General features: G+C 40.0%; 1 protein-coding gene across 2 annotated transcripts in view; it reads right to left on the bottom strand.

Moving 5' to 3' along the window:
- PCNX2 (pecanex 2) overlaps window positions 1-22,968 on the bottom strand; it is a 275,321-nt gene that overhangs the window by 71,636 nt on the left and 180,717 nt on the right. The window contains exon 22 of one of the 2 annotated variants that reach the window (XM_023216240.2): window positions 2,682-2,790. The exons of the other annotated variant lie outside the window; for it this stretch is intronic. Within the exon in view, the coding sequence (XP_023072008.1) occupies window positions 2,682-2,790 (109 nt within the window). The remainder of the gene's footprint in view (window positions 1-2,681; window positions 2,791-22,968) is intronic. 2 annotated transcript variants of the gene reach the window in all.

The following is a 22,968-nucleotide window of genomic DNA, read 5'->3' as shown; positions in this document are numbered from 1 at the left end:
GGTCTCAATCTCCTGACCTCATGATCTGCCCTCCCCGGCCTCCTAAAGTGCTGGGATTACAGGCGTGAGCCACTGTGCCCAGCCAGAAAACATCAATTATGAAAAGATTTTAAAAAATCATTAGAAGTGCAAAAGGATGCACCAAGTAGAAAGCAGCCCTCCCAATCTCTGGGTTTACTATAGAGAATCTGGCTAAGTCTTTCTAATTATTAGAAGACAATAGTCTTGCATGGTCTCTACACATATTAAAAGGGTGAATATTCTCATCTTTCCCTGGAGGTTACAAGCTCAGAAGCTAACAGAGGCTATGGAGGGAGAAAACATGCTAGTACTAGAAAAAGCAATTTACCAAACAGTGCCCTGCTGGCCTGAAAGCTAATTCAATTCCAAAACAGAGCAAATTAGTCCCTTTTCAATGCTGATATGGAGCCCACAGCTTCTTAATAGAGTGATAAAATAATTAACATTTCAAAATTAGCCAAGATCCAGGGCTGACACTTAATAACTTAATAGCTTTGTCTGGGTGGCATGTATATCCAGTTTTTCAACTATTTATCTGATTATAGTTTGAAGAGCATGATGTTGGACTCCAAGGAACAAATATCTACCTTTACAACTGAGGAAGGATGAGGGGGTGTCCATAGGTATGGGGGAGAGGGTAAAGATTCTGTCAGTGGCCAGCCTCCAGGGAGGTCAATTTGAAGGCTCTGTATCTTAGCAGAAGAGGTGGAAATGGGTGTCACTAACAGGGCCAGGCTTTGGAACAAAACAAGGGGGTCCACTGAGTGTTCTAAAACAGAACCACCAAATGCCCAGTAAAATCTGCATCTCGAATGTTTCCATGTTGTAAGGCAATTAGTCTATACATCGTGAAAGTATTTAATGCTCACTGTGCACAAGCTGGGATAAATCCTAATGCTGTCTTTATTCTTATAGTATTTTGAAAATTATGGTTCCCAGAACAGTCTTAATTCAGTCGTGGAACTCCGAGGAATAATAAGTAATATTGAACTCACCTAACAAGGCATAAACATCAACAAGAAATGCTACAGACAGATGCAAGTCCAAAGTTACGACATCAGGAATTATAACTTCAAGTTTTAAATTCTTGGTGCAACTCCTCAAAAACAAATTTGTGTTAATCTAATCATTTTCATTGAATAAACATGCTTTAAATTCTAAAAAGTAAACTTTAGAAATACGTCAGAAAGAGATTAAAAATCAACTCAATATTTCACCTGTTTTTGTTTTAAAGGACTCTATTTGGAAAACTGAAATTATTGGCTTTATAGAAAGTGATTGCAGCTAAAGGGAAAGGGTGGAGCACAAGCTCAGGCTTTGCAAATACATATATAATTTTTCCTTAGCTTGTTCTGCCAAATGACCTTGAAACACTTTAGAAATATTAATGCACATCCAAGAATAGGAACATAGAACAATGTGTATTGTGAGATCCACTCTTTGTATGCTTAACTTTTTTTTTTTAAAAAGTTACGGGCCTGGAAGAAATCATTTTTCAAAATATAAAATATATTATTACTCAAGGATTATCCTAAGTATGTTTCCATTCCTGTACACCAAGTTAAGGTCCTAGAGATTCCTTAAGAATTGTCTTCATGAGCCTTATGTAAATTTCATATGGAAGAGAGCTCTGAGTGGTCATTCAAGTTAGCTAACAGCAGCCCTGATGGATTGCCAGAGTTTAGAACTGGTTCACACACACTGATGGCATAAGAATCACCAAGAAAGCCTGTGAAAAGACAGACTCCAGGATCCCGGTCCGTGAAATTTGATTTACAAAGTATGAGCTGGGCCCAGGAATCTACTTAGTTTAATTAGTTCCTCCAGGGATTCTGATGCAAGTGGTCCCTGTTTCCTGGGAAACACACAGGTTTAAAAACTCTAAATTCAGTGGGAAGGAAAACCTTTGAGGATGTATTTTAGGTCTGAGTCAAATTTTAATTAATCTCTTTCTTCGAGAGTATTTTTAAAGCAATTTCTCTCTCCGCTTCCCCTTACCCACACGTGCACATATATAAAACTTAGCTATCAATGTCAAAGTGATGTTTAGAAGGAGCATCACAAAATTTGTTACGAAGTAAATTAAAATTATTATGTAAACACTGTAAAACACACATGGAAACCAAGGCTGCTTGCCTAATAGCCACTAAAAGACCATAATTTAAGTTGTTAGTCTTCCAAATGCTGTTTGTACCTAATCTTGGGTTTCCGAACATCACTGAAGTACAATATGATAACCATACTATAAAATAATATACACTTGATAAAAATGTATTGAATGCATCAACCCTATCCACAATGTTTAATAACAGCAAATGTATTTGCACTATTTTGCATAAGGCGACTCAATCATTTAAGCAGTAACTTTCCATTTAAAAGACAGGGTATCTTAATGCAGATCTGGGCATGGGAAATGGAAGGACCAGAAAAAAAATAAAAGTAACTCCTGAATATGCATTAGGAAGCAGGAAGAGTTCAAAATTAAGAAGTATCTTTTAAGGCTAAGTGGCCTAAAGGGACCCAAAGTGCCTCTTCATGTCCCCATTAAAATGTAATCTTAAAGACTTTACAATCTTTTTATTGCCAGGGGTCAATGAAAAGCTTGCTTCCGTAAAATGTGAATCTCAGCTGGAGGGTGAAAATAGAAGCAGAAAGGATACGAGGAATGGCAAAGAGCTGAGCAAACACGTGAAACGAAGAACCCCAAGCCATCTGCCAAGGAGCCACATATGTCAGGACGAACTGTAACTTGTGAAGCAGGTCCCCGAGCTGAAAGTAAAAGAAAAAACAATTCATCAGAGAGGACAATGACAACAGTGGTAACTGCATCAAGGTCATTTAAAGGACATTTGTCAAGGTTAGGAAGGGGCAGTGGGGCAGTGAAACTACTGTCTGCCCTCTCACTCTTATCTTCCTGCATCTCTTATGCAATGCAGCCATTTATTGATATTTTAAAACAGCAACAGGCTGATCAGAAGAAACCTTGCGTGGTTAATCTCAACAGATTTATTATTTCAACCTAATATATGGTGTATCTCTTTGCTTTTCTCAGAAAAACAACCGCAGCTTGGTCTTTCTTCCTTCATATTGGGTCTTTTGGAGGGAGTACATACAGAAATCTATCATCGTTGGACGTTGTTGAGGTTTTTGTTAATTTCACTTTACCTCTTCAGCTGCTCCTACTGGAGAAAATAGCTCCATACCATTGAATCGCAGTTACAAAGTACTTCAGAAAGCTAAGACAGTATATGAAGCTATTGCACTGGCCAGACAAGCCAGCACAAGGAAAAATCGAGTTTTGGGAAGATATGGAAAATACAGAAGAGAGACCTCACATAGGGTGAACTGTTCAGTGGTTTGATTGGAGATGGAGATGATGAATGTGCAGGGAAGGCTAGAGAAGGATGGACTACTCTGGCTTTAGATCTCTGCATTGTGGTAAGAAGTGACCGATGAATCCCAGATGCAAAATTCTGCTGCTCTCACTTCTAGATGTGGTCAGTCAGTATCCCACCAGGATTTCTTTCCCCAAAATCCACATCGGATCTTCTTCCATAATGAAAACTTCAAATAGCATGCCATGTTTGTTCCTAGACTGGCTAGCATTTGAGACAATAAAATACATTCACCAAGGCCGTGATGTGAAATGAGAAGAAAAAATACAATCTTTAATTAGGCTCAATAGTCATTATATAAAACAGAAGGTCACAATGAAAAGAGGGCAAGGATTGGGCAATGGGGCCATTAAGAAAGCATTCAAGGAACCAAGATAACTGAGCCCTTCTGTGAAAAGCCAACCTGGTGATTTTGGAACCAAAAGATGAAGTGACCCTGATTTGTTCCATGAAAATGTAATAAGGCAAAAGGAGGTTAATTAGAATCCTCTCCAAATCTTTGCCTCACTTTTCTGGTCTCCACTGATTCTCATAAATATTCTGGTTTTGGAGAAAAACTTTAAAGTAGAATAAAACATTACTGGATAGGCCATAGTATATGAACCAAGAATAAAAGGTCTCTCAAAGGCACAGCAAACATAGAGAATCCTTAAGTCACAAGCATCTGGTTATGTATAGAAACCCTGACCTAGAAACATGTCCACCAGAGACTCTAGTTACAAACCTAGCACTGAGTTTTAGGTGAAAGCTGAAGAATTTTAGATAGAAGAGAATGGAGGAATGATAGGGAGGGTGGCAGATGGTGAGAGGGAAATAAAAACATACAGGAAACAGGTAAGACAAAGGGAGGATAAAAAAAGCAAAGAAAAGAAAAATGAAAGAGAAAAACTAGATGATGTGATCAGGCTTGTGGAACTATAAGGAAATATGAATTCCAGGACAGGAAAAGAGGAGTTTGTTTTTTGCTCATAACTTTTCACTTTCTTTACTCTCACTCACTTGCATCAACCATAGAGGATTGATCTCGATTGGTTTCTAGGATATTTCAGAAAGGCCACTTTGGTTTTAATCCTGGCGTTGATTTCAGCCTCCTGAATCCATTCTAGATGGGACTCCGCAGCCCCCAGTGCCTTTGAGAGTTTGTCAATTGAAAGAGCAGCCTTTCACTCTGTCAACCTGAGGTCCAGTCTTACAAGTTTACATAAAATACAGTCGTTTCCCAACCACTTTACTTTTTACCATCATTAGGTGACTTCTACAGATCAAGAAACGGATAGTTCTAACACAACTTCAAACTCGTCACTCACTTCTGTGAAGAGATAACGATTTGCATTAAAAGCCAATGTCATTTCCTTTTATCTCCACCATCAACCCAACCAGAAGGGGAACACGTCAAGGGCCCAAGAGAAGATATGACTTCTTCTGGGTTACCAACCAGTGCAAAAGTGGTGGTGGGCTCTCTTGCTCATATATACCTAACCAAACTCTATCAGAAAAAAATACCTCTGGATTTGAAATCTTCTAGTCACCCCACTATTAAGAATTCTTAGATGAGTTATTAAGAATTAATCTTGTGACTCATGTCTAGGTGAAAACTGCAAGCATGAACAAGATTACCTCATATGATACATGGCCCCCAAATGCCCTAAAAATGAATCATGAGTTATGGAAAGTTACTCCTGTTAGGTTTTCTGTGTATTCCTGTATCCTGGGAGGCATTTAAGCCACCTTTTGAAAAAGCTGATAAGTAGGTCAGTTACGGCAACTACAATCAGACTGGCTGCCCCAGGGAAAGCTTCATCTGCAAGTTTGAAGCTCTAACAAGTTAAACTTTGCTGCGTTATGATTAAATGAATCTATTACAATTATTTTCTGCTTAGCACAGCAACTTGTATTTACACATAAGCAAAACCAGTAATCAGACATCTAAGGATTCCAGATACAAGCACTCTCCTGCTCTAATTGTAGCCGAAGCCCCAGGTGTCCTTGTTCTTTTCCTCTCTCTATGCCTTTTTCTTTTTTTTCATGAACTTTGTGAAGAATAAAATACGTGCTTTGTAAAGCTTTTCAATACGAAGCTCACAAAACAGACTCCACCGTTCTCAATCATTGAAGAAGCCAGATCTCCTGAATGTCCATTTCTTTCTGTAGTAATGATTCCTCCACAACACAGTAATTTTAATGCTCCTCTATGAAGCCCACCAGAAAAAGGATGTGTTCTAGATGAGTCAGATGCTAACGCATGCCAATATTTAAAAGCATGGGCTTGAAGGCACGCTACCTGAGTCTGAATCCCAGCTCTACCTCTGGTCATACATTTCTGGATCTATAAACTGGAGATGATAATAGTACCTCCTCAAAGTGTCATCTGAGGATGAAATGGCTTCATCTTTGTTAAAGACTTAGAACAGTGCCTGGCAAACATAAGTGTTACAAAAGAGTTTGATAAATGTTAGGACAAGTGGATATCTTATTCACAGCCTAGTAATTTTAGAGCCCTCTTATTCCCCAAACTGAAACTTACCAAGTCCAGGTCCTCTCATTTTTCAGAGAAAGAAACCAGGCTCAGAGGGGTTAAGTGGATTGCTTAGATCAGACAGCGAGTTACTGGCCCATCTGAAACCAGAGATCAAAGTTCCTGATTCTCCATCCAGTGATATTTCTTTCACTCAACTTTACCATGCCTCCTAGAGGCCATGGGCCTTCTGTGAACTACAGCAATGGGAAGAAACTGCCTGACATGCAGCAGCTCCAGAAAGGTCTCCTTTATCCAAGATTTCCTGCTGACAGCAGAGGGGCAGGATCACAAGCATGAACATCACACACTATAGCTGCAGCCACGATTCAGACAAATTATGGCTGCAGCCATGTTCTTTCATATACACAATAAAAAAGGACCTGATCTGCCCTGGAACATCCTTTTCAGTGTAAATACCTAATTAATAAAATATGATACTACCCAAAAAGCCTGATGACCCTCGAGGGATCTCAAAATGGCAGACTGCTGGCTTACTTGTGCTTCTTGAATGTACAACTCCAAAAAGATTGATTTGGCTCATGTATTTTATTCTTACAGTGTGGAGAGACATGATCCAGGTTTAAAAAGACTCAACTTCATATTTTTCCTTTATACCTTATCCTTCTCTTTAAGGGTAAAATCAGGTAAAATAATTTAAAATGAGTGTGTATCAAAACAGCAATTTCTAAGCACAAAAGAAAACCTAAATATTGATCATCAATGAGAAAAGCATATGAAGAAGGACCTCCTGCACCACACTGGCCATTGTGTGTAAAATAATGAAACATTTAAGATAAGACTTAATGGAAACAGCCACACCAACAGCTTTCCAGTAAGCATGGCCACAAGCATTATAATATTGTATTGAAGTACTTTAAATAGAAATCTCATTGAGATTAGCTATGAACTTGCATCTCCTTAGACAGTTTGAGGTCTTTGTTTTTATGAAGCTTATCTCACTCCTAACATTCTACTTCCAAGATCTTAAATCTCAGCCCTATTAAAATGCATAATAAACTTTATGAGTTACTGGAATATAAGAGAAAACAAAATCATTTGGGTTTTTTCCACTTAAAACACTAGGAAAAGAGTAAAGAAAATCACAATGAAGGCCGGGCGCTGTGGCTCACGCCTGTAATCCCAGCACTTTGGGAGGCCTAAGCAGGTGGATCACCAGAGGTCAGGAGTTCCAGAACAGCCCGGCCAACATGGCAAAACCCCGTCTCTACTAAAAACACAAAAATTAGCCAGGCGTGGTGGCACGCACCTGTAATCCCATCCCAGCTACTCAGGAGGCTGAGGCAGGAGAATCACTTGAACCTGGGAAGCAGAGGTTTCAGTGAGCTGAGATCATGCCACTGCACTCCAGCCTGGGCGACAAAAAAGAAAAAAAAGAAAAGAAAATCACAATGGAATGGCTGTTTCCCAAAGAAAGCCACCATAAATACTCTCATTTCAAACGACCTATTTTGGAAATACCTTTTCAATTAGACCTAGACGTGCTGTTATATCTCTGCTATAGATAATAAATACACAAACCAGCTCGAGAGAAATGTCTCCAAATAAAGGTGACCCCAAAACTTTTCCTTGCTAATACATCTGCAATAAGGCATATGCTATCTTCACTCTGGAGACACCCCCCTCCACACACACATTGTCCTTCCTTTAATGAAATAACTGGCTACTTAACAGAATTTTCTTATATTTGGGTGTTGTTTTAGGAAGTTATATATCCATTTGATTAAAGTGCAATTTTCTCTCCAAATCCTACTCATCACCTTTTAGCCTATTGCTCCATCCTTACTAATCTCCCAGATTCATTCTATCATTTGCCATTTTTTGCATTTTGTTTTATTCAGTCAGTTCCTTCTCAGCTTCAGTTAACTTCACCCCAAATTTGGAATTATCAATATTTGAACTTGAAGGGGTATACAAGGCTGAAAGGCATCGCAGAAACTGGCTGCTGAGTTAAAGATGCATGGAGTTCAAAGTGACAGAACAGTGAAGAAATTGAGGCTCCTGAGTGCTTGTAAAGGAGCAGACGAGATGAGAAGAAATCTGGAGATTCATGGGGAACCACATTAATGAATTCAGGTGGGAGCCCAGCTGAGGGATTAAAAGCTGGGAACAAAGGAATTGTGGAAAACCGTTAGATGTTTTGAGGCACAGGTGGTGATATGGGGAGTAGAAAAATGTTCAAGAAGGAATAGAAAAAGTAAAGCTAGTGACATCTCAAATGTAGGACACCATTTTTGGGGGAGGGGAAGCACCACTCCTACAGAATAACAAGGTGTTAACAGAAAATATGATCATTCAATTTGGGGATATTAAATATTTCCAAATAGTAGCTGACAATACAAGACAGAATTTTGTAAAGTAAAAAACTTACTCAGACAATGGTTATAACTCATTACAAGAGTGACTTTCAGGCCAAAAGCAGATTCTACCTCAGTAGACAATGTGTTGGGAGCCCATTAAATAGCATCCATCAGACTTTGCAAAATATTGATGGGCTTCATGGAGCATGGTAATGCATAAAGGATACCATCCATTATAAAAATAATATAAATAATCAAAGAAGTTGTAAGAAAAAAATAAATAGTTAACTCAAAAAAGGAGGCCCCCCCCCCCCCCCCCGCCACTGCCCCTGCAACAGTCAGAAGCAAACAGGTAATTTGAAATAAGAATGGTTAAGTCTGGGGCAGCTGAAATAGCTCAGTTGGGAGAGCGTTAGACTGAAGAATGGTTAAGTCTGAACTGACACCATGCCGGCCCAAAGGGAACACAGACAGGGATATAGGTCTTAGGAGCTGAGGAATTGGGTTTTAGCATATTTGAATGGGTTCCATGTCCATAAGGAGCAAATTATAAAAAACTTCATTTACCAGTGTTGGGAAAAAGCAAAGAGAGTTTGCCTTCTGCCTGCTATAGAGTAGATGAAAATCTGTCATCCATGATACACCAAAATCTCAAGTCCTCATAATACAGGGCAGTGGGATTTAAATTTAAACTATTCCAGTAGGGTGAAAATTTAAAAACAAGAAACTAACATAAAAGGTAGTGGAGGATGATAAAACTTCCTCACAGGAGTAAATGCATGAGATCCATTTTTTTTTTTTTTTTTTGGCTCCCACGAGTGATAACATACAACATTTGTCTTTCTGAGCCTGGTTTATCTCACTTAACATAATGTCCTCCAGTTCCAACCGTGTTGTTGCAAACTGACAGGATTTTATTCTGTTTTATGGTTGAATAAATTCCATTGTGTATATATACACAGTTTCTTTATCCATTCCTCTGCTGATGGGGACTGAGGTTGATTCCATATTTTGGCTGTTGTAAATAGTGCTATCATAAACATGGGAGCACACATACCTTTTTAATATGGCGATTTCTTCTCTTTTGGATAGATAGCCAGCCTTGGCATGGCCAGAGCACGTTTCAGTTCTAGTTTTAGCTTTTTGAGGACCCTGTGTACTGTTTTCCATAGTGACTGTATTCATTTGCATTCCCACCAGCAGGGTATAAGTGTTTCCCTTTCTCCCCATACTTGCTAGACTTTGTAACTTTCTGATAACAGTCATTTTAACTGGGGTGAGATGATATCTCAATGTGGTTTTGAGTTTCACTTCTCTGATGATTAGTGATGTTGAGCACTTCTTCATATACTTGTTGCCCATTTGTATGTCTTCTTTTGAGAAATGTCTATTCAGATCTTTTGCCCATTTTAAAATTATTATTAATTTTTTTTCCTATTTAGTTGTTTGAGTTCCTTATATATTTTGATTATTAATCCCTTGTCAGTTGAATATTTTGTAAATATTTATCTCCCATTTTGGGGGTTGTCTCTTCACTTTGTTTATTCTTTCCTTTGCTGTGCAGAAGCTTTTCAGCTTGATATAATCCCATTTCCCAATTTTGGCCTTTGTTGTCTGTGTTTTTGAGGTCTTACTCAATAAATCTTCGCCCAGACCAATGTCCTGAAGCATTTCCCCAGTGTTTTCTTCTAGTATTAATTGTTTCATAGTTTCAGGTCTTATATTTAAGTCATTAATCTACTTTGATTTGAGTTTTGTGTATGGTGAGAGATAAGATGAAAGTAGATATTTCATCCCGCTGAATACACATATCCAGTTTTTCCAGCATCATTTATTATGTTTTTAAGTTTTTAATTTTTGTGAGTGCATGGTAGGTGTACATATTTATGGGATACATGGGATATTTTGGTATAGGCATGCAATACGTAATAATCACATCATGGAAAATTGGGTATCTACCTCAAGCATGTATCCTTTGTGTTATAAATAATCCAGTTATATTCTTTTAGTTACTTTTAAATGTACAATTAATTGAGTATTGACTATGGTCTCCTTGTTATGCTATCAAACTCTAGGTATTATTCACTTTTTCTATTTTTTTAATACCCATCAACCATCACCACCTCCTCCCAGTGTGCCCTTACTACCCCCAACCCAGCCTCTGGTAACCATCCTTCTATTCTCTGTCTCTAAGAGTTCAATTGTTTTCATTTTTACATCCCACAAAGAGATGAGAATATATGATGTTTGTCTTTCTGTGCCCAGCTTTTTTTACTTAAAATAATGACCTTCAGTTCCATCCATGTTGTTGCAAATGATAGAATTCTTTTTTATGGCTGAATAGTACTCCATTGTGTATAAGTGCCACATTTTAAAAAATCCATTTACCTATTGATGGACACCTTGGTTGCTTCCAAATCTTGGTTATTGTGAATAGTGCTGCAACAAACACAGGAGTGCAGATATTTCTTCAATATACTGATTTCCCTTCTTTGGGGGCATATAGCCAGCAGTGGGATTGCTGGATCATATGGAAACTCTATTTTTAGTTTTTTGAGGAACTTCCAAACTGTTGTCCATAGTGGTTTACTAATTAACGTACCCACCAATAATGCACAAGGGTTCTCATTTCTCCACATCCTCACCAGCATTTGTTATCACCTGACTTTTGGATAAAAGCCAGGTGATGCTGATGCTGCCAATCTGGGGACCACATATTGCAAGTCATTGCACTAAAGGGCTAGAAGCACAGTATTCAATTTTCAAAGCACTAGAGGAAAAAAAAGGACCAAAAAAGTTCATTTTGTTCAACAGATGGTAAGAAAGAAAAGGTGGAGAGCCAAAGTAAAAGCATCATGAACATAAAGCCAACAAAAAATACCATGATAGAAAAAAGTCCAAACATATCAGTAATCTCAGTAAATGTAAATAGATAATATTTGCCTATCAAAATACAGACTCTCAGTCTGCCTTAAAAATTAAAATCTTGTTAGATTTAGAAGAAATATTAAAGTCACCTAAAAATTTTAGGTAAAATAATGTTTAAAAAAATTAATACATTTTTACCAAAATAAAGTTTCCTTACCTCTTTTAATAGTAAGCAAAATATTGAGGCTTTTACTCAAAATAGAATAAATAGCAGTACATAATGATGAAAGGAGAGTGTCACCAGGAAGATAAAATAATTGAAATGTATACACTTAGCCATGTAGTCTCAAAAATATCTGAAGTAAAAATGGATAGAATTACAAGGAAAGATTAATAAATCTATAATCATAGGGGAAGCTTTTAAGATACTTAGCTCAGAAAATGATAGTTCAATTAGACAATAAAGAAGCATATGAAATATTTGACCAACAGAATTAACAAGCTTCATCTAAGAGATATGAGTATTAGAATCTTACAACCAACCAAAAAAATATAATTTTCAAACATAGGTACATTTACAACAATTGATGCCTTACTAAAGTACAAAAGCAGTCTGATCCATGCCAAAAATTAATATCATGCACACTGTTTTGCAATTAAATTAGAAGTCAATAATAAAAAGGTGGCAAAATAATAATTGTAATAATCACAATACTTTGGATTTGCATGTAATAAAAACAATGGAAATAACAGTTAAGAATAAATTATAATGAAAATTGGAACATATTTTAAAATGAATGACAATGAAAAGCAGTAGTACCAATTATAACTTTTAGAACCTAGGTAAAGCAATCTGTAGAGGAGAAGATGTTGCCTTAAAACGTGCATCTTAGAAAAGCTTCACAGTCCATATTGGCAGGCTATTTTCTAATGTAAAAATTTGACAAGGATATTATGAGAAAGAAAATATATTCTTATCTATGAATATAAATGAAAAAACTCTGAATGAAATATTTACAAAATGAATCAATGAATGTATAAAAACACATCATCATCAAATTTGGTCCACTTCATAATGATATAGTATTAGGAAAACATGTTAATGTAATTCACAAAATTGAGAAAGTAAAAAAGAAAAACTGTATGTTGCTCAATTGGTGCAGAAAGGATGTAAAAAATGAATTCAACACCCATTCATAAACATCCCTTACAAACTAGCACTAAAAGAGTTATTTTTAAACCTCATAGAGGATACCAGAGCTATATGGCAATAAACACCGTATTTAGCAATAGAATCTCAGGATTATTCAGACAAGAGGTATCAAGCAAGATGAATCTGATTAACCTAAAACAGAAGAGTTAAAAGAAAATTACTAAGGGAGGCTAAAATATAAGCAGAAAGGAAGGAACCTGGGGTAATAGTTTGTCATCTGTGAAGTACAGTTTGGGAAATTTTAACTAAGAAGAAAAACAGAAACAATGCAGGGATGACATTATCCAGCAGGAGTAGGCTACTTAGGCAAGCAAATGTGGCATTAATAAAGGAAACGCAACAAACCCTGATTCTTTGATTAGCCGACCTCATGGAGCCAGACACATTCAGACCCTTAAGAGAACACAATAGACAGAAAATATTATTTTAAGGTCATATTTCATGACTGCTAATTAGCATATCCATAAATGCAAATGAAGTAGACATTGCACACTGAAATTTTACAGTCTACCAAGATGTAGGAATGCACAAAACTTAAAGGTCTCCTCTGGAGCCCTGAGAATTAGGAAGTAAATGTAATTCTGGGTCTGTGTGTTTCTGCATGTGTTGGGATATGGAGCTTTAGGTTAAGGATGTATGGGGGGGAGGTGGGCCATTGAGGAAGGAAGCAAGGGTGGGACTTCAGTAAGGAAGAAACAGGAGATAATGAAAGTGACTGATGAGGGAGAGATGCTTTTGTTCTCTAAGTATCTTGCTAATTTCACCTTGGGGCGAAGTGGTAGAAATGACACAGTTTGTGCACACATTCTGTCTTCCTTTTCAATTTCCTGCTTCTTTAATTCCATGTTAGCCTTCCTGTAACTATTCCATATATGAAACAGCTTCTGTGTCTTTGAACTGCATTCTATTTAGCTCTCTCTTCCTTGTGGAGAAGCAGCTTCCTGGATTCTGCTTTTGGGAGCTTCCTCTCCTCCTTTTTTATTTGAGATGGAGTCTCGCCCAGTCTGGAGTGCAGTGATGCAATCTTGGCTCACTGCAACCTCTGCCTCCCAGGTTCAAGCGATTCTCCTGCCTCAGCCTCCTTAATAGCTGGGACTGCAGGCACGAGCCACCACACCCAGCTAACTTTTTGTGTTTTCAGTAGAGACGGGGTTTCACCGCGTTAGTCAGGATGGTCTTGATCTCCTGACCTCGTGATCCGCCTGCCTTGGCCTCCCAAAGTGCTGGGATTACAGGCTTCCTCCCTCTTAAAGGTCTGTTATAACCTTGTGTGTAGCGAATCCTGCCCTTGGGAAACGGGTATGACAGCCAAGTTCATTCACCTCCTATCAGGATACATGCTGCTTGCTTTTACCCACATGGTATTTCACCAAGATAAACAATGTTAATATATGAGCTATAAGGCAACGTTTTGTAATGCCCTCCTGTCCCTCGAATCTCCTGCATACCTCTCTGGATATCTAACTTGCACATTGTCCTGAGGTTTTTCTATTTGTAATAACATTTCATCAATCTAGTATATACAGGAATGAGATGGTTCATGTAGTGACTTTTCCATGTAACTGAATCTTTCTCTCGTAAACACTGAAACTTTCCACATTTATGCTTTTTAAATCAAAATAATACTAGTTCACTTTTAAAAAAGTACAGAATTACACAAAGTGTACAGTGAAAGTTTCTGTTACCTGCTTTACTCTAACCTAACTTCCAGTACCAGTCACAGTTAATGACTATTTGAGCAGTTATCCTTCCTGCATTTTCTGCATGTGAACATGTACCATACACACACAGACACAAACACGCACAGCCTTTTTTTTTTTTTTTGAGACGGAGTCTCGCTCTGTCGCCCAGGCTGGAGTGCAGTGGCTGGATCTCAGCTCACTTCAAGCTCCGCCTCCTGGGTTTATGCCATTCTCCTGCCTCAGCCTCCCAAGTAGCTGGGACTATAGGCGCCGGCCACCTCGCCCAGCCAGTTTTTTGTATTTTTTAGTAGAGACGGGGTTTCACCATGTTAGCCAGGATGCTCTCTATTTCCTGACTTCGTGATCCACCTGTCTCGGTCTCCCAAAGTGCTGGGATTATAGGCTTGAGCCACCGCGCCCGGCCTAGACAGCCTTTTTATGTAACTTGAATTAACAAGGTTGGGTGCAGTTTGTAGTCCCAGCTACTCAGAAGACTGAGGAGGAATCACTTGAGCCCTGGAGATCCAGGCTGCAGTGAACTGTGATCAAGTCACTCCATTCCAGCCTGGGTGACAGAGACCTTGACTCACAAAAACAAAGGGCCCTGCTAACATTGTTTGTCCTGGGTAAGGCTATGCCTCAATCACGATCCACGCTTGGACATTCCAGCTATGTGAAGCAGTGTAGTTTCAATTTTGAGTTGTATTTTTGACATTTGACAAACAGAAACCTCTAATATACCAAATTTCATGTAAAATTAAAATACTTCAAAAGGCTTCTGGTTTCTTCCCTGGGATATACAAAGCTGTAAAGCATGTTTCGTCCATCCTTACAATGAAAGAAAAAAAAACCCACAAACTTCAAATACGTGACTTTTCTAAAACTCTCATTATAGAACTGAGTTGTAGAGCAGACAGCTCTTAGAGGCACGTGAACCAGAACAACCGCATCTTGAATAGGAGCTGGGTAAAATGAGGCTGAAACCTACTGGGCTGCATTCCCAGACACTTAAGGCACTCTAAGTCACAGGATGAGACAGGAAGTTGGCACAAATTACAGGTCATAAAGACTTTGCTGATAAAACAGGTTGAGGTAAAGAAGCCGGCCAAAACCCACCAAAACCAAGATGGGGATGAGCGTGACCTCTGTAGTCCTCACTACTGCACTCCCACCAGTGCCACGACAGTTTACAAATGCCACGGCAACGTCAGGAACTTACCCTATATGGTCTAAAAAGGGGAGGCATGAATAATCCTTTTTTAGCACAGACTCAAGAAAGAACCATAGAAACGGGCCACCAGCAGCCTTCTGGGCTGTGCTGTCTGTGGGGTGGCCATTGTTTTATTCCTTTACTTTCTTAATAAACTTGCTTTCACTGTCTACTGCAGACTCATCCTAAACTCTTTCTTGCGTGAGATCCAAGAATCCTCTTTTGGGGTCTGGATTGGGAATCCTTTCCAGTACCACAGCTAGTCCACAATCTAAGGAGAGAAAGATACCTTCAAGGGGAAAAGGGACAATAAGCACTCACTCACCTGGGGCAGATGCAACCAAACCTGGTGGGAAGATTGTGGCCGGTGGAGTGGATGAATGGTGAACACAGCTATGTGCGGGCTGGTGGGACAGTGTAAAGCCTCAGGGAGCCATAGAAATTGGCAGCTCTTTCTCTCAGAATTCTACAGGGTGTTCACAGAAAAGACTGGTGGGCACCCTAAGAACATGTCTGATGTGGCATAGACCTGAAGGGAGAAACGGCAGACATGCACAGGAGTGCGTGGCTCTGCCAGGCCCTTCCCCCATATCTCCGATGGAACAAAAATTGTAATCTCTGGAGGAAAGGTCAATAAATGCTGTTGTCTTTAGGGCACTGATGAAAACTCACTGCAGCTGGCGGGAGTTAAAAAAAAAAGGGATTGTTTAAAAACAAGAAACCCTCCTTCTGAGGAAGGGGCAGGAACACCTGCTGGGCCCCGGATTACAGATAGGGGAGAGGGAGGAAAGCTGAGGACACATCCCTGAGACCAAGGGGTTGCGTTTTTTTTGTTTTTTTCTGAGACGGAGTCTCGCTCTGTCGCCCGGGCTGGGGTGCAGTGGCCAGATCTCAGCTCACTGCAAGCTCCGCCTCCCGGGTTTACGCCATTCTCCTGCCTCAGCCTCCGGAGTAGCTGGGACTACAGGAGCCCGCCACCTCGCCCGGCTAGTTTTTTTAGTATTTTTTAGTAAAGACGGGGTTTCACTGTGTTAGCCAGGATGGTCTCGAACTCCTGACCTCGTGATCCGCCCGTGTCAGCCTCCCAAAGTGCTGGGTTACAAGCTTGAGGCACCGCGCCCGGTGACCAAGGGGTTTCATTAGAAAATTAATCAGAATGTCTTCTGGGTCCCAGCCCTGCCACCAAGGTAACAAGTTGCAAGTTAAGAGTGAAACATATGCCAATGGGAGAGGGACAGGGAAAGGTATAAGAGCATGCAGCCACTCTGAGGTGCAGCCTGAAAGCTGCGGACCCAGCAGATTTCATTCTGGCAACCCTGCCTCACTTTCCAACCTGAACACAAGTTATCCCTCCAGGAATCCAGGGTCCATGATGCCCTGAGGATAACCACAGCAACAACGAAGCTCAACACTGTCCCACTCCCCAGTGAGATTCATTCAACTCCTCCCCCCATATTAGAAGTCTAGCAAAGGAAATGTATGTTCATTTTCAGGCATAAAAACTATTTATCTCAGTCTCTATGGGCCTCCACAAAACATTCAGCTGTCAACCAAAAATTATGAGGCACACAAAAGGGTAAGAAAAAAATTTCACTCCTAGAAGATAAAGCCATAATCAAAGTAAGACTCAGAGATGACACATAAAGTGGAACTATCTGATAGGGGATTTAAAAGAACTGTGATTAATATGTTAAGGGCTGTACTGGAAAACAACACAGGATGAAAGATTGAATGGGTAATCTCCGCAGAGAGATGGAAACTATAAAATAAAAAGTCAAGTGGAAATGATAGAAGTGAAAAACACAGTCACAGATATAGAAGGCTTTCTTTCCACAGGTTCATCACACTGGACACAGTCAAGGAAATAATCAGTGAACATGAAGACGGGTCAGCAGCAATGGCCCACACTGACACACAAAAATACAACTGAGTTCAAAACTGAAACATTACTGAGTATCCAAAACCCTCAGAGCAATACCAAATTGTCTAACATAGGCATGCTTTGAACCTCAGAAAGAGAAGAGGAAGAGGGAAGAACAAAAGAAATATTGAATAAATAATAGCCAAGAAATTTCCAAAATGACAGAGAGCAAACCACAGATTCAGAAGCTCAGGCAAGGAGCAGTGGCTCACGCCTGTAATCCCAGATCTTTGCGAGGCCCAGGTGGGCAGATCACCTGAGGTTGGGAGAAACCCCATCTCTACTAAAAATATAAAAATTTGCCGGGTGGTGGTGGCACACGCCTGTAATCCCAACTACTCAGAAGACTGAGGCGGGAGAATCACTTGAACCCAGGAGGCAGAGGTTACAGTGAGCTGAGATGGTGCCACTGCACTCCAGCCTGAAGACAGAGGGAGACCCTGTCTCACAGGAAAAAAAAAAAAAAAAAAAAAAAGGAAGATCAGATAGTACCAAGGAGCATAAATATACAAATGAACAAATGAATAATAAACAACAAAACCACATGCAACAACTGCTGGAAACAAAAGACATACATTCAAACTGCTGAAAACAAACGACAAAAAGAAAATCTTGAAGGCAGCCAGAACAAAGACATACTCCACAGAGAAGAACAAAGGCAAGCCCTGCAAAAGACTCCTCAGAAAACATGCAAGCCAGCAGGTCGTAGAGGGACATCTATAAAGTGCTAAGATGGTTGGGAGAACTGCCATCTTGTGGAACTATCAACATAGAATTCCATTCCCAGCGAAAATACTTTTCAAAAATGTAAGAGAAATACATTCTCATGCAAACAAAACTGACAGAATGCCTTGCCAACAGACCTACACTCAAGAGTTGTTCAAGAAAGTTCTTCAGGCAGAAGAAAACTAATGTAGGTCAGAAACTTGGATCTACACAAAGATATAGAACATTGGGAATGAAATAAAATCATGTTTAGAAATTTTTAATTGCTCTGAAAGAGCAATTTTGCTCTAAAGCAAGAATAGTAAACAATGGATTGTGTGTTCTTAGCATATGTAAAAATAAGTATATGACAATAATAGCACAAAGGATGGGAAGGAGAAATGTTAAAGTTCCTTACACTACATACAAAGTGGTATAATATTATTTAAATTTATATTATTTAAATAGCATACCACTTTCTGTGTAGTGTAACGACACCACACATATACCTTTAAAGGTAGATACTGATGAATTAACTTTTATATTCCTAATATAAGAGAATGACTTTTAAACGGCACAAATATGTCAGTAGAAGAAATAAAATGGAATAAAGAAGTAGTTCAAAGTGATATCCCCTCAAAGTTTATCCTGTTATCCTTCTTTCCACTGTCCTAATCACGTCTCTTTCTAGAGACTCTTAAAATATTTGGTATATAATTTTTTATCGCACGGAAAGTTGTACAGAATCTTGGCAGCAAGAATGGGCGTTGGAGTCAGACAGACCCAGGTTCTGATGTTAGGTCTGCCTCTTACTAGTTGCGAGATGGGTTTCAGTCCACTGAGCTCAGTTTTCTCATCTGCACAGCAGACTGGTAATGCTACCTACCTCAGAAATTTGTTGTGAAGATTGAATGAGATCATCCATGTACATTTTTAGCTCAAGAACCAGAACACTATAAGTATTCATACATTCAGGTTGTTTTACTGGTTGCACTTATGAGATTGTTTCGGAATTATTTATTTATTTTTCATGTTTTAATTTTTTGAGACAGAATCTTGCCCTGTTGTTCAGGCTGGAGTGAAGTGGCATAATCATGGTTCACCGCAGCCTCAACCTCCCAGGCTCAAGTGATCATCCCACCTCAGCCTCCCAAGTAGCTCTCCAAGAAGCGCCACCACACTTAACTAATTTTTGAATTCTTTTGTAGAGATGGGGTCTCCTTATGTTGTCCAGGCTAGTCTCAAATGGCTGAGCTCAAGCGATCCGCCCATCTGGGCCTCCCAAAGTGCTGGGGTCACAGGCATGAGCCACCACACCCAACCCCAAATTATTTTTATATATCTATCTCTCTGGCATCCCCCATTAGAATGCACTGCCATTGGCAGCAGACACTGGTATTATTTACAGTTTTACTTTTATCTTCTAGAAGATTTGTAGGCTCATAGTAGGTATTTCAGTAAATGCTTTTCAGAAGGTGAAACAAGTGACTGAAGGCCTCAGGTGTTGTCCCAGTTCATCAAGCTAACGGGCTATAGGAGCTTGGGTTCAATGGAATTTTTCCTATTGCTTCATGATTCTCATTTATGTGTCAGATCTTCGTAACTGCCACTGCTTTTTCGGGTAAGACAGGTATTTATCCTCGCTTCCTCCCTGGATGTTTCAAATTTGTATAGTAACCATCTCAGTCTCATTCATAGCCTTTCTTCACCTAAGGTAGAAACACCATGGTTTGGACCACTCAGAGTACTTCCAAAACTGCTAGTTCAAGGAAAGAAAGAATGGGAAAATCTGTGACCTTGAAGATCTTGTCCTAAATATGAGCACCTGGTACGGAATTGAAACCTGCAGGTTCTAAATGTACATCCTATAAAACAACATGCCTACAGCCAGCACGGGAAGGCAGATGCCAGTGGTCAGCCTTGCAAGGAAAAGGCTTCCTTGGCTCTTCACCAGACTGAGTTCTCTATTCCGGAAGCATTTTAAGAAGGGCCTTTCAAAGGGCACTCTCAGGTGCTGAATGAGGAAGGTTTTCAAAATTCTTTCAGCAAGTGACTCTAGAGTTGTCACCTGTCTTGAATTCCCTGATGCCACCCAAGCAGCCTTTGTGCCTTAAGCATACCTTACTTCCCTGCTCCTTAGAAGACTCACCAGCTCTGGCTCTTCAGTTCTCTCTATTAATGAAGGCACACCACTGCCCGGAGGGACTGCAACATTTAACCAGTGAGCAGGCTCCTTCAGCAGAGAATGATGCAAACTTTTTAAAAAGATGGGCATTCGTAAATGCTTCTTTGATGTATTAGCAGGGATAAATATGCCCGTGTACATCTTTGAACAATATAACTAACTTCACATATTTATTAGAGTATACTTTGGCATGAGAATTAAGCAAAAATGAAGAAAAAAATTTTCAGTCTTGCATGCTAGGCTTGATGTCCCAAGTAGGGAGAAAAAGCTGACTCTTACTTTGAAGTAAGAGGAGTTGCTAGCATGTATTTCAGCCCCTCCCATGAGATGAACTGCAGTAACTTACAGGGGTTGAGTTAAGGGAAATCATCCTCTTTCTGTGTGGGTGCTGTCCTAGGGAGCAGAAGACAAAAAAGTGGATGCGTTAGGCTGTAAATCTTTAACTAAGGGATGTGTAGGGTCTGTGCAGGCACTTTCCTGCAATTACACAACACAACACTAAGAATGCAGCCACAGGCTGTGGTCACAATGCAGTGAGCTGGCCAGTTGGGTGACATCAGCTTGTCGTCCCCAGGGTAGATTTACAGCTAGAAGCAGATTGTGGTTTATTCTTCTTGGTTTTGCAAGAGGGACTCTGATGACTAGACAGCACAGAGGAACAAACTCACAGTGCAGCCGCCAGCTCTACTGGCCCTGTGCTAACTCCCCACTGTGAACAGGACAGCAGGCAGCAGCTAGACAGCTGAACAAGATTCATAAGAAGCCAAGAAAATCAAAACATACACCTTGAGAAGCCAGAAGAGGAACTCTAAGTAATCCATATGCTTAGTCTAAAAGCCTTTCTTCTCCCTTTACTCCATTCCCCCATCACTGAGTCAGCATCTCTCTAGAATAATAAAACACCACCCAACCACTGCATCCAAGCTAAGAGTTTATTTCTCAAAAAAGAGTTTTCCATCTCGGAAGCTCTCAAATGAATTCAGTCAATATCTGCTGAGTAATTATTATGAACCTGCCTCTTGTTAGATGTTGCGTAAGGTAAGAAAGAAAGAAATACACCAGTGGTCTCATCACTGAGGCATTTCCGGTCTTCCTGGGAACACAGATGCACTAGAAGTGCATTCTTTGTTTTCGGGCATAGTGCAGAGCTTGTGAAATTCTTTCCCTGAACCATCCTGGGTGGCAGCTGACAGTGACAATGTATCCCTGAAAGTCCAGAAAATGTGTTTTGCCTATGCAGTGGCTGCATGGAACTTCTGGCAAACCAGTCTTTGCTCCTGAGCCTGTGCAGACTCGAATAGCACTGAATTCAAGTCAGCCACTGTAAGTGACTTAGGATATGTTAGTGAACAGTCATTGTAAAAGATCAATATTCAACATTCCAGAGTTTTATTTCATATCTACTCTGTGCCTGACTGTGTTCTGCAAATTGGGGTTCTATCAGTAATCAAAAGAGACAAAGATCTTTTGCTTCATGGAACTTAACATTATAGTGGGAGAGACAATAATATCATAACAATTATAAAGTATGTTGTAAGATGATGAAGGCTATGACAAAAAGGTAAAAAGTAATGTAAGTACACAAAAGGGTGAAAAGATTGGAAAGCTGGGGTGGACGGTGAAGTAGGGTAAAATTACAATATGAAACTGAGTGGGCAAGGCAAACCTGGCTGAAAAGGTGAGATCTGAGCAAAGGCTCGAAAGAGGATCGAGTCCAGTGGATATCAAGGGAGGAGCATTTAAAGACTAAGGAAACAGAGCATGGAGTCTCCAGGGACAGCACATCTGGCATAGTGGAGGAACTGCCAGTCTACCCGGGTTGGGCATGAGGAAGAACAGAAGAGGAGGTCAGAGTAGGAACAGCGACCAGTTGGTGCTGGGCCAGCATCACGGGTTAGACTTTTACTCTGTATGAAGTCATGAGTCATTACAGGGTTTTGGACAGAGAAGGTACAAAATCTGGCTTGTGATTTGAAAGAAAGACTTGAGAGATGTTTGGTTTCTGCTGTGGCATGTAAAGAGCTTGGAAGTTATTTTTACAACAAGAAGAAGCTGGATAAACAGAAAACTGATGGCGCGTCTCGACCCATCAGATCACTGATATTGCAGCAGTCACTGTCACTCTGGACTATGGAGCGACAGGCGCATCCAGAAAGTCACAACGGAGATTAGCTTCTGTGGGGCAAAAGCTGCTGTGGCCATAAACTCCTAGGGACATTTAAATGATAATTTTCATGAAGTGCTACAGGCTGAGAGGGTGGCCTAGCATGAGATTAAGAAACTCACGGGCACCATGGCCTTAGGGAAGGGCCTATACTGTCAGGGGTTTTACTTCCAGAAACCCCACTAGGTTCTCATGGTGAAGATCAAGAAACATCCCCTCACAGCTCTAGCAGGAGGTGGGAAAGATTAAACAACGCAAAGCATAAAGGCTCATCCTCCAAAGCACAGCACTGTGCAGGAGCCGATCCCACATGGGAGAAAGAACTTCCTTCCACACCAATTTACTCCAGTTTATCTCACTGGAAAGAGGAAGGGAGGAAGAAACATAGTCATTGGGGGTCAGGGCTTCAAGGAAATACATTGAGACTACTACAACCAGGGAAGGAAGTAGCGGGCATTTAAAAAAAAAAAAGTTTACCACTTTGGAAACATTTGTGAAGGTCACAGCCTGGAGACACAGGCCCAATTAAAAATAGATTTAATTGGAAGATAAATAGAATGCTCCCCCTACCCCACACCTTACCAGCACACCAACAGGAACTCAATATAATAACACTAGATCACAGATAACAGAGCTACAAGACATAAACTGTTGCTGAGGAGAAGCTTTAAGGGAAACCAAAAGTCAAGATGAGACAAAAACAAGGACACTAGAAAAATCGGAAGCGTCTGAGACTCACAGCTAAAGCAACATTAAACATGGCCTAAC

This window comes from Piliocolobus tephrosceles, chromosome 1 (genome assembly GCF_002776525.5).
Source record: "Piliocolobus tephrosceles isolate RC106 chromosome 1, ASM277652v3, whole genome shotgun sequence".
Taxonomy (NCBI): Eukaryota; Metazoa; Chordata; class Mammalia; order Primates; family Cercopithecidae; genus Piliocolobus; species Piliocolobus tephrosceles.
The sequence above is the reverse complement of the archived record's forward strand: the minus strand, read 5'-3'. Positions and strand labels throughout refer to the sequence as shown.